General features: G+C 33.5%; 1 protein-coding gene across 1 annotated transcript; it reads left to right on the top strand.

Moving 5' to 3' along the window:
- Positions 1-11,334: 11,334 nt before the first annotated feature.
- Positions 11,335-15,612, top strand: LOC139998487 (achaete-scute complex protein T3). Its single transcript, XM_072023059.1, has 2 exons — positions 11,335-12,582; positions 14,516-15,612. The coding sequence occupies exon 1, from the start codon at positions 11,628-11,630 to the stop codon at positions 12,528-12,530; it is 903 nt and encodes a 300-aa protein (XP_071879160.1). The 5' UTR covers positions 11,335-11,627; the 3' UTR covers positions 12,531-12,582; positions 14,516-15,612.
- The last annotated feature ends 1,213 nt before the right edge of the window (positions 15,613-16,825 follow it).

Below are 16,825 nucleotides of genomic sequence, written 5' to 3' on the forward strand. Positions count from 1 at the left end.
TCAATTTGTAGCCTATGTGCATGAAGACAAGAGAGAAAATCTGTACTTATTCGTAATGCAATTAGTAAAATAAACTAAAATTATTTGACAAACTATTTCAAAGGACATTTATTCAAATAAAAAGTAAAACATAATAGTCAAATAATTTTCGTATTTGGAGAAGCTAATATATAATTTAAAAAATAACTTCTATCTAAATAAATAATATCTGCCTAATCCTATAATGTATTTATTAGTAACAACAACAATCGACAATGCCTTAAATTTATTCATTGTTGTTGCGTACAATACGCATTTTTCTAACCATTCATTTTTACAATCATATCGATCCTGAAGTGATCGGTCAATGATTATCGCTTATACCTTCCTAAAATCATAAAATGATTGGATAACTGCGAACAAACAATCTAGTGAGAAGTTCGAGGATCGAAATTGGAAGTTTTGTTCGGCACGAAGCATTCCTAACGAATACCAAGCTCTTTGGACAGATCCTGCCAGATAGTCCTGGAAGCATGTGCTGTCCTTCGTGGCATTGCCTTTGTTCGTTCACGTGAAAAATGACTCGGCGAATGATCCGCTACGGGGAAAAGAGTCTCGGAATTACGCGAAGGACAGAGAGAGAATACCACCAGTTGTACTATAAATCTTAGTCTGCGTAAGCGTGTGTACAAGTCAGCGGTCGATCGATTCTTGTCTCGTGACAAGAAGCTACGGATGTTTTTACACAGCGGACCAAAAGATAGGAATCCATTTTTTTCACCTTCTACGGAACGACGCAATGTGACGACCCAACACGAAAGTAAAATAAGATAATTTTGTACAGCTTCTTAGAGGCCAATAAAGAATAAGGTAATTTTCTACAGCTACTTATGGCGCTTCTTATAACTCAGCTATACACAACATTGATTATCATTTGTAATGATCACAGATAATACTCTGAACTGTAAATTTTAGACTTTGAATGAGAAAAAATTCATAATGATAAGAAACATGTTAAACCATTATTTCGAAAAGAAATTATTCCAAATTACATATTTACGAAATATTCCATATAATACGTAGTTTTTCTCAAATGTTTTCCTTAAATTTTATTAAAATTTTTATTGTTTCAATCTCCATCTTTCTACATATAATACACAAAATCTACATCTTAAGAAGCCAGCATGATCTTGATATTATCAAAGAAAAATATATTCAAATTAAAGACAATATTTGATAAAAATTATATTTTATCATAAAATATAATTGAAAATCTTTGAATTTTAAAAATTTGAGTTTTATGGGAAATTATTTAATAGTTTAAAAAGGATGCTATTTCAATCTCCCTTTAGTTCAGGTATTAAAAATTTTTAAACTTTTATAAACTTTTATAAATTAATTTAGAAAACTGTTTTACCTAGAATATTACATTTTTGCAGTCTCATTTTTAAGCTATCTAACATGTTTAATTAATGATACTTTAATGATATTTAATTTTACGTATTCGTCAATTTCTCTTATTATTCAGCAAATGCATATTATTGATCAAATGAAGCCTTGTTTGCCAACAAGAAAAATCCAAGCGAGTCATCCGATAAATCTTTCAGCAAAAGATCTCGTATAGCTCTGCCGCTAATCGATCCTTGCTTGACGGCGCGACGCGCCGCTACAAACGATCCTACGCGGGTATCTTCAAAGAGCTTCAAACATTGAAAATGAATCATTTCTGTTCACCACCGTAAATATAAGTATTTATCGAATGATGACAGCAGGGAAAATATGTGAAATAATAACATTATGTATAATATTATATATGTAAAATAATTAATAATAAATATTTATTATTAAGGTTGAAATCTCAGCTTACAAACGATGTAAATTAAGCACGATATCACTCCACCCATTTACACATAAAATAACACTATTCAATTCAATTAGATGTATTGTAAGATGTTTGTTCAGATAATTATGTAAACAATATAATCCATTACGTAAGACATCGCTTGACTTAAAAAAGGTAGCTTGATTAATAAGCGTCATTACGATTACGCAAAACATATTTAAATAAGACATTAATTAACGAAATAAAGTAATCATGGAAGCGTAGACAGAATTTAATGAAGTATTTCTTATTGAACGACATAGGTTGGCTGATTTATTACATGTTCATGGATATAACGTCGGAATATGGTGCGCTTATGTAGCAAGGTATGTGTTGCAATTATGATGTTACGTAACGAAATTATATATGTACCGCTTTTAAAAATGTAATATTCCATATAAAAGAAGTATTTTATATTTCGTAGTTTCTTTCTCTACTTATAAGTAAACGTATTGCGGCACCAATACAAATTCAACTACAGAATGTTCAAACTTGAATTACATAACCAAGAAGTATTTATGAATATAATAGAACTAAAATGTTAAAAATTTGTATCATTAAATATCTGTTGAACAAATTAATTATTTATAAATTCTAATTTGTGGAAATGGTAGCTCAGTTAATGCAATTAGAGTATACGTATTTACTATTAACTATGAATAGTGACTGCTAAATGTATTTGCATATATTATTTTCTAATGAAACTTTTTTTTATCAAAGCCTATATAATTTCATTCGCATAGATCAAAGTTTCGTAGTTATATGAAAGTATTGCTAAGTGATACGAAACTTAATATACTTGGATTTACTTAATTATAATAATATATAAAAGATATAATAAATATAATGATTTACAAATACTTTTTGTAGCCACTGTTCAGTGTAATAAAACCACAATTTTTTATACACTTCCGATGATCCGTCAAAAAATTGTTTGGACAAAAGTTGACTCGCATCGAATCAACAACAGATTGAAACATAAAAGAAGTTCTATTCAAGAAATTGTATCTTGTATGTATCGTATGTGTGTCATATATATCATGTTTGTTGTATTGTATGTGTCATTGAGACAAATTCCGTTATGTTATATAGGTACAAGGTGCTTCCAACTTCCTAATCAAATTGCAGGAAAATAGCCTACAAGTGAAGATGACAGGCAGCTAATTAATTATGAGAGTTTTATTATGAAATTATATGTTATCCTAGGTATATATGCATGGTAGAATATTATCGCATGATTAATTTGATTTTAAATATCAATGTATGATAATAAAATCGGTATTCGTAACTGTTAAACACATTGTATATAGAATTATCTTGTTTATTTAACAGGTTTTTTAATGTTTGAATTATATGTAAGTCAGATTCAGAAAGTTGCTCTAAATTCGTAAGAAGACTTTTAGCATTAATTCAAGTAGTGTGATATTTAAATAATTAGTGTAAAATATATTATTGCCATATCATTTAATAGATAATATAAATTAGTCTGCTGAGTCTATGACTATATCTATGAATAAATGCTGCTTATAAATAATTTATTAGTGATCTGTATACTTTGCTCAAATTCAAATAGATACCGTTACTATAAATCGATCCAGATAAGCATGTACATATTAATAAATTTATCACTGCAATATATATAATCAACATAAACAAGATTATACCTATTGTAATCAGTGTAATATATATATGTTAATTTCAAACTTTGACATTTCCCATACTTTAACCTAATGGCATTCCTTAGTCAAATTCACTATCAACGGAGAAAGCGCAATCTAGTGTCGATGCAATTCCAGTCTCGCATAATTCTTGGAAGACAGGGTGCCAGTGATAAACTCGACAAGGTCGTACATGAGGCATGGAAAGCGACAGCCCCGTTGTCGGAACGACGTGTCCAGGATCATTAATCAGCGTAACTCTCCGCTAGCAGCCGATGCGATGGAGCCGTAAAGTCGTGGTCGTTTTGCATTTAAACAGACATTGTGCCGTTGTCGGGAGAAGGGTGTTAGTTCGCGTGGTGCGACGAGCAGTCGTGGATACATTTACTCACTGACGAGCCGAGTAATTGCAACTTTGCACGCGTGGCAAGGCGAGGCGAGGTAAGGCGAAGCGAGGTAAAGCGAGTCGCACGAGGACACGTCCGTTTTTTCAACGTCGAAAGCGCTTTTTGCCGACAACGAACCACAACATAATCGATTGTTTGATTATAAATGAATTTTCTTGACACACGTGACAATAAATTACCAAACTATAGTTGCAGCAATAGCGTGAACCACTACATGTAGCGACAAATTATATTCTGAAACAAGATACGCATGCAAGCCAAGATCATGCTTTGTTCATTACTTACCAGGAGAAAATCTATGGAATCTATTAGCCGGTATGATATCTGAATACTTTATGGGATAATTAAAACCTTTTCGATGGTTCCGATATCTGTACATAACATCTGTAAAGTATGCTTTCAAGTGAAAACCGATGGAGAAATTCCTGTTAGGGACACGTTGCTATCGCGAATTTATCTTCGCGGTTTATATCTTTCGAAGGTAAACCTGTTGGAACAATGCACAGTGCTCATGGTTGCTAAATCTGAGATGGATACATTCTGAGTTATTTACCTCGTGTCGCGTTCCAGAAAACGATAAATTCATTCAGAAAATAAGCTGTTTCTATCATGATATCGATCCATGAGTCGCGAGAAACCCTTCGTGGTGTCTTTCGATTAAGATAGATTAAGATAGGTAATCAAAAGTTTGTAAGTATATACTATACATATGACGTCTCTCACAATTTATTACAGAAAAATATATAATTGTGTATGATTACATATCTTCTTATAACCACGGCTAATGCTGATAAGGAATTAAAACGAGTCATAAAGTGCTACGTAAGGAAATTGGTGTCTAATCATACTTTCGTATAATAATGTAGTGCAAAAATAATTTTTCGTCATCAATCATCTCAAAATAATGTGTTTCTTTATCCGGGATTGATGAATTATGCAATTGTAATAATTATATGTAGTATGTTTTACTGTAATATTTGCCATTCATTGATAATAAATCATTCATATAAAATAATTAAATATACTCGTAATCTATCCAGGAATGAACTATGACATATTGTGTAAAAATTGCATTTATAAAATATCATTGAAGAAAGTAATAAAATAACTTACATATTGTTTCTTCGACGTATAAGAAGTATACAAATACATATGTAGATACTTTATAGAAATCCATTACATAAATCAGAGCCGTAAAACTGATTTTCATAATACAGAAAGTAGTACATCATAGTAAGTACTAGTAGATTCTAGTAGTAGATCGGCATTTCTTTAACAAAAATCATAAATAAAAGTAAAAGTATTACTGTATATTTTCGTGCATATAGATATAGATGTTAATTACCATTTAATAAGTAGTCTTGGATCCCTTACTTAAATTATAATATGCGCGAATTTTACAAATTTTCAAAAATATAGGAAATATGAGAAAAGAATACGGTTCTCCATTATCATATTACCAGTTATCACACGTGTTCATAGAATAATTTGTAATGCAAACAAATTCCTAGAAATCAGTTAGTTATTATATGCACTACATTAAGTATGCATACAGCATGTCGAGGAGAAATGGTGTTAGAAATCCGCTGGTATCGCCAAGAATTCAGTGAACCTGCAAATGGCATATGTTTTAGTACGTTGGAACCTTACCGATATCCGTACCTGTTAACGTTCTAAGAGCGCATTCATGAGAGCACCATATGTGTAGTCGATTAGGTTATGGGTAGCAACCCCACATGGTCCTTTACGAAGGTGTATACATGCATAAATTTCCTCCCTCGTCCCTCTAGGTCGAGTGCTACCTGTACATTATTGTAGCACATATGTCAGCTGGTAGTAAAATGCCAACACGTGTAAGTCGATATTTCCAAGGTAGACCTGTATATACGACATACATTTTACATTGGCATGTTTCTATTTTGCATATTATAATAGAATTATAATTTGTTTGTCTTTTCCATACGCTTTAAGGGCTGAACAATCTATTTACTCTATAAGAATATTTTCCTACCGTATAATACACGCTGTGTATATAGAGATTGGAAGAGAATTAAATATATATTATTAATAATATTAATAATATTTATAAATTCAATTAAGTGGTAATTGGATATGATGCTAATTTCCTTGCAGTTATTTACAACGATGAATAATTAGAAGTAAATTATTGTCATCAATAAATAGTTACAAATCTATGCTATACTTTTTTCTTTTAAATTTAGAACGATAATCCCTTTTATAATTGTACAGAAAAATATTCGTGTTTTCATACGAACAATTTTATAGAGATCTGTACTTTCTTTATATTGCAACTCTCATTAATAAATGACAATTCATCCCGAAGGTTCATAAGAAGAAAGAAAAAATTAAGTACTTAGGTATAATATGATGTTATAACATGATATGATGTTATTATTGTAGATATTATACTAAAATATGTAAGAACCACTCTATTACTTACATATACTTAAAGTAATCAGCTTTACATTATAAAGTTATACATTGTTAAAAGAAAGTCGAGTATTCAAATCTAAGCTAAGCTAAAACTATACATAATATTTAGATAATAAAATGTATTGACATTAATGAAATGTTATGAAAATTAACTTGTATGTTGCAAAAATATCATAAGCAATATCGTAATTTTGTTAATAGTTTTATACTTTATAAAACAAAGATAATTTCCAATGTGAAATATAACATGTTGATCACGCATGAATAAAAAATAAATGTAATTAAATAATTATATAATGTATAATACAATCTAAAACATTATATGATGTATCCTTAGCATGGTAGAACTTCTCGCAGTTTCCATATCAAACAGCTGAAATCAAGACGGTCCATTTTTGTGAAATATATAATTCAGTTTCAAAATAAGTATCTTGTTTAATAAGCTTTTCCAGTCCGTCAATTAGCCAGCAATATTCTCGTTAACAGGGACACAGAAAAGTTGATTCTCATCGACCTCGAGAAGTCTCGTTTGACCACAAAAAAAAGGTGAAGTTATAATAACGCCCTCTGATAATAGCGACGATACTAGTACCAATTTTCTGTAACACGAGACGCGATAATTTATATCCATACGTATTATTATTACTGACCGTATATAAAAATGTATAAATATTATTTAGTATAGCTTTTACAGTAGTTTTACGATAATTGTACAGTTGTACATGATATTTTAATCTAATACTGCTAACAATGTATAAAACTTACATTTCCATTAAACTTATAATTCCGTTAAAAGATATAGTTCTGTAATAATTTGTATAGAATAATATATTAATGGAACACTTTATTTTTTTAAAAATATTCTTTCTACGACTAGTCTTATAGAATATTTTAAAATGAACTTTATGTAGCGTATTATGTAACATTATGAACTACAAATCATTATACCTAACACATAAACATTACATCTTAGTATAACTTTAAAATCATAATTAATGTATAAACATTTTCACTTGATAATTAAATTAATTAAATTACAATTTCATATACGTAGATACAATAATATTTCGATACTATATTGTCTTTTATATTTTATGAATGAAAACAAAATAAATATTTTTAAGATGCACACGACAATATAACACACTTGCCCAGAATGATAACAACTATTAAAAAGGGGGAAGAAATAAAAGTAAAGCATGTTACGCAGCTTATACTTCATCCTGCAAACTACAAAGATTCTAATCTCTATGATCAGTCATAACGATTATACTAGGTTCTAGGATAGTGCTGGAGGCAAAAAATCAAAATCATATCTAATATGAAGACAGAGAAGTAACGTAATGCAAGGGTTAAAATAGAAAATTCAAGTTGGCCAGCCCGTGGCATCACTCATCCCGCCACTCGGAGTGGTAATTAATTTCACGATAATTAGCAGCGATGTGGCCAGCTAGTCCGGCTGCTGTGGTCCAAGAATATAATTACGGAATAAATTCTCCAACCAAAGGTTCAAGGTAATAAGGCCATTATCAACGTTCTGGAAAATATCCCTTTTCTCTCCCATCCTTTTATTCACCATCATTCCCACTTCTCATGTTTCTACATTGTACTTTGGACTTTTACCTCATTTCACGTACGCGAATAAAAAAAAGGCTTTTTTCTTTATTTATTAATCACCTATAATGGCGCTATACTGTAGTTGCTCACCGATATTGCTTACATGATAATATGCTTTTATTATATTATGGAAAATTCGCTGCATTTAAAAATCTTATTTTATACAGAAATCAAATATTAAAACAAGAAAATGCAGGTGCATAGAGAAATATGACCAGTATATACATCATTAAATACAATTAAAGATAAAGGAAAATGTAAACCTAAATGATTACATCTTTCGTTCTATCTACCTATTTCATATTTTCTAAACATCAACTAACTGATAACGTCAGTCAAATTAAAAAGTCCAAATATTTAAAAACAAAATATTTCAATATATTTTAAATATTTAAATATATCAACAAAATACGTTTGTCGAGCATTATTTCTGTAGTTATACAATTACTTTAAAAAGTGTCCACTGATTAAGCGAAAATTCCACACAACAAAATTGAAAATGTATGTTAATCCTCTGCACTATAATCAGCGAAAATTAATATTTTGATTCCCACGTAAAGGAGCGTCATGTTTCTTAAAATAGGTTGCCATATCAAAAGAAGCTCTACAAGAAATATTAATGATAGGACCTTCAACTTTGCGGTTGCAAATTTGTCGTACAGTGAGTATTCATATGAACGAAAAGTACACGACAGCCTCGTAAGTCTTCGTTGGGATCCCTGCGTTTTGCCTTGGGGTTCCTTGAAGAAGAAATTGAACTCTGTATGAAGACAAACTCTTCCCACGTGTACAGAATAAACTACCTGACCGATAATTAATCCCAATCAGGATTTTTGCTTCAAAACAATTCTCTGTTTCAGATTAAGGATTTATCCCTTAATTCTGTAATTCCTTTTGCACAATAACTAAATCAACAAAAACAACTAGAACAAATAATAAACTACTTTTCTTTAAAACTATTTCTGATTTTTTCTATCTTCATTATAATACTTGTGTGCTTTCTATAATATGATGTTATACATATATAATTATTAATAATTTTTTTTCCATATATATGTATTTCCTTTTTGTCCAACTGTAAGTATTTTATCAGTTACACTAAGGTTAATTTATTTCAAACACTTTTTAAAAATTGCTTCAATATTATCTGACAAATCAAATAAAATAATTTCTACATTTTCTCACTCTACGCAAAATTGCAAGTTAACTTCTACACTAAATCTTCTAGAATAGAGAAAATATTCAATAAATTATTTAAATAATAAATATAGATTTAATTTCGCTTTTTTTTATAAATATAGGATTAACATTTTCATTTTTTCAATTGGAATTATGAATCTTTCTCGTGTGTAATTCCCTAAAACAGATTATAAATCATGTAATTCATTTTATTTAAAATAGCTTGAACATATCTCTAAAAAGTCAAATAATAAGAAAACCAAATAACATATCAGTTTCGATATTTCCTGAAATTTGTGCAACCAGTTGGTCTTATCGAATATTATCGATGGTACACGAGTACCTCGGTACAACTTAGTTTAAAGCGTCAAAGCATCCTTTATCTGTCGGAATCCAACGTCAGACGACATTTGGGCGTCGGATATTTATCACAGACTCCACGCACGCTCCGCGCACAGGGAGAACGTCCAGTGGCCCTCAAGTGCCCCTTATGCGTCGGTTTTTCAACACAGAAAAAGATAGACACGCATAGACGGAAAGAGAACGATAAGGGGAAAGAGATAGAAAAAAAGAGGGAGACAGAGCGCCGATAAAAGAAAAAAAAGAAAGGAACAGGGCATATACCTGTTCCACGCGTGAGCGCACACACGCAACTCACACAATCGTAGGACCACGCGCGCTGTGCGCGCGCACATCCTCCCCGTACATGCTCCCCTTAAGCACGAGGCCCGGGAAGCACGCGTGCGCCCTAGTACACGCACGCACGCGCGCACGCATGCACGCACGCACGCACGTACGCACGTACGCGCACGCTTCGTACGTAGCGGATAAAACCGAATGTCTGGTGGGGAGTGTGTAGTCGATGGATGGGGGTCGGCGCGCGCCACGACACGAGGGTGGGGAGAACGGCTCACGTCTTCCACCCCCTGCCCTCTTCGCCGCTGCCAGTATGCCCAGAACGCTGCTGCCCCCAACTTCCCTACCTCCATTCGGGCCCACATATCCTGCGTACCCCCTTACTCCACTCGCGCGGCTAGTACCTTCTTTCCAATGTAGCATCTCTTCAGCCGCCACCCCCTCCTCCTCACGTTTCTCTTCTTACTTCGTCTTCTTCGCCATGCATCTCCCTTTTCTTTCTTCACGATTCCTCTCTTTTTGACTTGACCGTAGTACGTGCACGTATCTCTCTCGGCCAGCTCGTTCGGTCTCTGGACCAGCTTTTCTTTCTCCCGGTATATAACTGTTCAAATTTCGATCCCTGAGACACCGGCCAGTCGGTGGGGATGTGGACCCTTCTTGCGTGCGTGCCAGTGTTTCTCACGCGTACACAAATTTTCGGGGATCGTTGCAATGTGACTTGAGATTCGAAAACATACATATCAACGGAAGAGTTAAAGACACTGAATCTGGAAGGCTAGGACCTAAAATATTGTCTAAACGTATCCACTAATTTGTTAAAAGATCGAGCTTAAAATTTGAATTGATAATTAATGTTTCAAATTTTATAATAAATGATCGAATAGTTTCTAGTATTAAAACGATGCGCGAAGGAAAATAATTCTAAATTCTATTTGCTAAATACTTGTCACACAAAAATATAGATTATAACCAAGAATGGTATAATGTTGTGTCTTTTTCATTTAATTCACAAAAACTTCTATGTATGCGCTTAATAATATAATTATTATTATCACTATAACGTATTATCGATATTATTCGTACATATATCATATATATATACATATATCATGGAAATAGACTTTCGAGCTTATATAAATGCGCAACTAAAATAAAATCCGGAGCACGCTACAACTTCCGAGAAACGAGAACCACAAGTTAAGTTATCTTGCCGATAACGGCGAGGGGTATCATCTTTAAATATCCAAATCAGCAAATAGAATCGACCAGACACGCAAAAGCACGAGGGCGATTCACGAAGATGAGAATCTCGGGCGTTGTAGGGCCTTTGGATCGGTAGTGGTGGGGACGTACAGGGGTATGAGGCGCTGCAAGCCAGTAGGGTGGGAAAGAGGGGGAGAAGATGGGGGTTTAGGGCCCGAGATCGAGTATGAGGCCCAATGGAGGGGATAGGCGCGTGCCCGCCCTGGCTATATAAGGCCTCGAACCCTTCTTAGTAAGGCATTTCGGGAGCCAGGTCCGTACCGTTAGCATCAAGGGTGCGGTTTTATTTTCAACTTTCCTAATTCACGTAATCATTCGTCTCGTTTTGAACGTGTTTTATTGTTTGTATTCTACTACATTCGTTGGACGCGTCGTGCGTATTCAACCAAGGTGTTGTAAAAGAAGGGGGCTCGTTAGAAAGGGAAGCGTCATAGTACTCGGTTTGCAAACTAGTACTTTGAGCACATCGAGGATTCTATTTCTCAAGGTCATCTGGCACGCGCTGCCGCGCACTCCTGCTCTCGTAGTGGGGGGGATCGAATCAGTGATATGACCTTAGTGGAATCGAAGGAGGGGAACGTATTACCGATCATGTTGAGCGTACAGCAACAGCATCATCACCACAATCTTCATGGTTCTTCAACAACCAGTGCTCAAACTCATCGCAGCAATGTGATTGTTTCCACTAGTAGTATGCCGGCTAATGACATCAAGATTCAACAACACGGTTGCAAGCGATCCAAGATTTACGGTCAGACGACCGGTCCTTATGGCACGGTTCCTCATCAACCGGCTTCGGTTGCGAGGCGGAACGCTCGAGAAAGAAATCGTGTTAAGCAGGTGAATAATGGATTCGCCACTTTGAGACAGCATATACCTCAAAGCGTGGCACAAGCTCTTGGAGGAAGTACAGCTGGCACGCACGGCGGATCTAGGGCTGGTAGTAAAAAGCTATCGAAGGTCGAAACACTTAGGATGGCAGTCGAGTATATCAGGAGTCTGCAACGTCTTCTGGAAGAACACGACAGTGGTTCGGATGTCACGAGTGTATCTTCGCCAACGTCGTCATCGCCTTCCTCGACCTCTTCCGCCTCATCCACGTGTAGTTCCAACAATGGAATCAACGTCGAATCCAGTCACCATTCTCCCGAGTTGAGACTTCGTAGCAATGTCAACAATGAACTCCGGCATCATAGTAGTTCGGACTTGCACCGACATCAACATTTACGGCAAAATCCTAGCCCAACATTCGTACCAGCACCTTGTTCCGAAGCTTCAAGTTCGCCAACGCCGAGTTTTGTTTCCGAAGCCTCATCAGCTGGCAGTCAAGGGTACGGAACATCGGGTACTCTTTATGCGACACATTCTGATGGTTATGATAATTACGAACCTATGAGTCCCGAAGACGAAGAGCTGTTAGATGTCATCTCCTGGTGGCAACAAAGTCAATGAGAAAACCAGTGTCTACGTCGGTTCCGATTTGGATCCATTCTTCACCTCAAAGGTTAGTGTCGTAATTTGTTTGTTCAGTTTCTTTCTATTATTCAGTACACTTTTTAGTCGTACCAATATTTGAAATTTTGAAATTGATTCAGTGAGACATGTAATAATTAATTGTTAGTAAATACACTTAATTTATATTTTAGTTTAGTATTAATTCTATTTACGTGCTGGTCTAGCGATGAAATTCAAACAAAAGATAAAATGCTTTTTTTCAACGAAATAAAATTATCTACTATGTCTTACTATCTATTAAGTGGTTGTTTACTGTGAAGAATCAATTAAAAAAAGGTTATCGTCATTTCTAATTACTTTTCTTTAATATAGAACTGCTGTTTAATATTTCTTGCAAAAACTATACATATTTTTATATATAGAAACAATCTCAAACGCTCAGTTGAAAAGAAACATTGCGTCATATTCAGAACTTTTTTCTAAAAAAAGTTTCTCACCTCCCTCGCTCCTTAACGACCGTAAATTTTGCCCGTGAGGTAACATCCGCGTTACCAAGGAAGTTCAAAGAAATTTCCGACCAGATTTGTGACCTTGCCCCGTCACAATGGCGCGCGCGACCCCTCGCTGAAACTCCAGCCATTCAAATCGCAGACTCCATTCAGAGGGCCACCGAGTATACATTCTAGAAGCGACGCTTTTGTGCCCGATTTCTTTCAGTGTGTACTAACACGCATGTCACCACCAGTATATGTGTGCCGGTCCTTCTACCGTTTTTTCATCCCTCCTCACTCTTCAACTTTTAGAGTCGCCCAATTCGTCTCTTCTGAAAATTTTGCCACCTTCTGCGAAAGCTTAACAACATCCCGTTACAAGAAAATACGAGTATCCATTTCCCGCGGTTTCGCTTTCTTCAAATATCTTATCCTCGTTTCCAGGTATTATTGTTGTCCATATAATTTCTGTCACATTCATCTAGAACGCACATCCATTCGTACATTCCATACCAGAAAGAAAATTTCAACGTAATAACTACTGTAATTTTCTTTCCATAAATTAATTAACAAAATTTATATTTTTTCATTTATAATACAAAGTAAATGTGTTATATATTATATTAAAAAATACGAGTCGGACGTGTATTCGTTTTATTCAGGACATCGAGTTAGCTGCGTACCCTTAAAGAATAAGCAGAAACGTTAATCGTCTATCCAAGTTCAACTTTAATCTTGATAGACATAACTTTTTCCGACGTTCCATCGAAGCTTCTAACGTTTCTTCCCGCGGATCTTTTCCTTGCTTTCTATCTTCTTCTGTTTTTCGGCTCGTTCTTCTTTCTCCTCTATTTTCTCTGACTAGTCTCTCTCTCTCTCTCTTTTTCTCTTTGACAAGAGACGATTTCGTCTGCTGCGTTTAACCTGAATGCATCTTTCAGGATATTTCAGTCCCCCTTTTGTAGGTTTTTGAACCGGTACGCTATTCTACCGTCTTTCTCTCTTCCCGACCGTCTCTACGGATTTGTTCGTTTTCGTTCTACCCATGAAGAGCGAGTCCCTCCCAGTAAAACTGCCCTTACCTGAAATCATCCCCTGCTTCTCTCACTTATATACCTGTAGTGTCTCCTTACCGATCTTCCACAATCTCAATTTCTTCAAGAATAAATTTATAAAATAGCATTACGTGGCCTTCATCAATATCGATATTTTGTGAAGTAAACGTGAAATCTAGGACCTATGTAAAAATAATTCCCAAATGAAAATTTCACCGTAGTTTACAGTGATATTAACACTTAAATAATAACACAAAGAAATAAATGCTAGACAACCAACTAAACAATCAATTTGTAAATTAACTTTTACCATACATATATTGTTCTGAAGAAATTAAAGCATTTTATCTTCTGATAGAGAATTTGTTTCAATCTGATATATGATAATCACGAATGGTACGTTAACATAAAAAATTTCTTCATTTTTATGTTACAGAAGTGAAAGAGATGACGAGTAGGAGAAAGGGCCAAAAGGAGGCGATAAATAGCGGCTGTTTCTATCCACTGTGATCTAGTCATATCAATATTGTACAGATGTAACTATACGAGTCGCGAAAATTATGTCGTTTTTATTATTAGATTAATGGTAATTCTTTGTACTGGAGCCAAGATCACTTAATCTAGTACGTACGAAACGGGTTTTCAAAAATGCTTATTAGGATAGAGAGTACGAGTAAAGAAATGTTATATCTCGTCGTTAAGGAAAATCGAACGTTTGGACATTCTCAAAGGATGGAGCATTCCTGAGTGCCTTATAAGAGTGGCTAATATTTAATAGGAAACATAACTTGACAAATGTTCCATTCAGATAAATCATTTTATTCTTATATTTCTATTCTTAGAAGAATTTTATATTGCGGTATTGAGAAAGATTCGGTAAGAAACGTTTTAAGATATTAGGTGTTAGTATTATAAGAAGTGATTTGTTGTAAAGTTTATAAATGTTATAGAAGTTACAAATGTTAAAGATCCAATCGATACTAAATGAAAGTATCAGAGAAATAAGATATTTAAACTGATTCACGTTATTATTTAAAGGAGATTTCCTTGAAAGACACATTGTGAAATATTTGATTGTATTATAGTGGTTTGTAATAATATTGTACATAATGCACATAACAAGAAAAATTAGAACTGATCAATCTCATTCATTAGTGTGCACATAGTTCACACTGGACTAAACTTTTATCACAAAATTTCATCAAGCTGATACCTTCTTGTAAATAGATAATAAAAAATAATTCGTTAAATATATTGAACAACGTTACGAATAATACAGAATACAAATCTCATTATTTTCCTGTGTCTCTCACCTCCTCTAATGCTTAGAAAATTTTTATTTACGTTACCTACTAACAAGCAATTCAAAAGAGTATCCAAAATTATGCTTCTACTGAGTACTATTTTTACCAGTATTAACAAGGAGTTTTTCTTTGATATTTATTAATGTTCAAATTTCTATAAGCTTCATCTTTGATAGAAAATTCCATTAAACGTAAGGTAACATGTTAGAAGGCAACATCATAATAAATGATGAAGCGAAGATAATATTCTTAGGAAACTATGGAATTGTATATTTATTTAGTTGGGCTGCAGTCGGTAGAAATTTTCACGAAACCTAAGTTTAAACTGACCTCATCCCAGAAAAAGGTTCAAATACGTTTACTCTCGTTCGAACCGATGAAAAATCCTTAAATACTCATTGTTGTACAGTAACGGCATCTATCAAACAAATCGACAACAAATATCAAGCGAAAAGTCAATATTCTGCATATTCATGAAAATAATTTCAACGACTGCCATTGTATGTTCAAGTATATTGCTGTTACAAATTGTTTGTACTAACAGATCTGATAGTTTTAGGTATAATTCCCTTGGACAAGTATCGATCACATCAGTCGTAAAGTTTTACTACATAGGAATAGCAACGATGAGTCATAGAATGTTTAAAATTCATAAATCTTTATTCTAGGGTATTTTAATTAATTGGATAGATAATTGGATAGACGAAGCATTAAGTTATATAAATTACATAATCTTATTATGTAATTTAATATTATTCCGAAGTATGTTAAATTAGATAGGTATATTGCTGTTATATAGTAATCATTTATAAATATGTTACCACTAAATTGTAAAAAAAGCTCTAAAGAAGAATGCTTTTTTTCTCACAAGTTAAATACGTAAATTTTCAATATCGTACATACGAAATTATATGAAATATAATGTACAATGAATATCATTTATAAATCCGTTTATAAATATATTAATATAAAATTTAAACATAGAGAAATTTCTAGTTATTTAAAATTCTGGATAAATGCGACTGCAGCCATCGTAGACTATTGAAAAGTGTAATCGAAAGCACAAAGAATGTTATCATTCACCGTGTTGTTATCGCTACGTTTGATCACTGATATCTTGTAACATTGATACGAAGAGCAAATTCACGGCACAAATCGAGCATTGTTGTTCGATATAAAGGTGTCTCTTTATTCTCACTATTAGAATCACTGAGTTAAGAAAAATAATTGATAAATTACTCGATCGAATACGCAACTTAGAAATAAAAGTGAAAGAATTTTTAAAAATTAAAATTGAAATAAAACTTATCTAGAACTTTGATATACGTATATGAAGTTGTTACATCATAATATTTATATGATTAGTGGCATTATCTTTAATAGAAATCTGCAAATTTAATATTCTGTATAAATATATTTTAAATATAAAATTAGAAATGAAG

The sequence above is a fragment of the Bombus fervidus genome, chromosome 3, assembly GCF_041682495.2.
Source record: "Bombus fervidus isolate BK054 chromosome 3, iyBomFerv1, whole genome shotgun sequence".
Taxonomy (NCBI): domain Eukaryota; kingdom Metazoa; phylum Arthropoda; class Insecta; order Hymenoptera; family Apidae; genus Bombus; species Bombus fervidus.

Excerpts from the sequence above, each read along its gene's own strand:
- LOC139998487 (XM_072023059.1), top strand. The coding sequence starts at position 11,628 with ATGACCTTAGTGGAATCGAAGGAGGGGAACGTATTACCGATCATGTTG.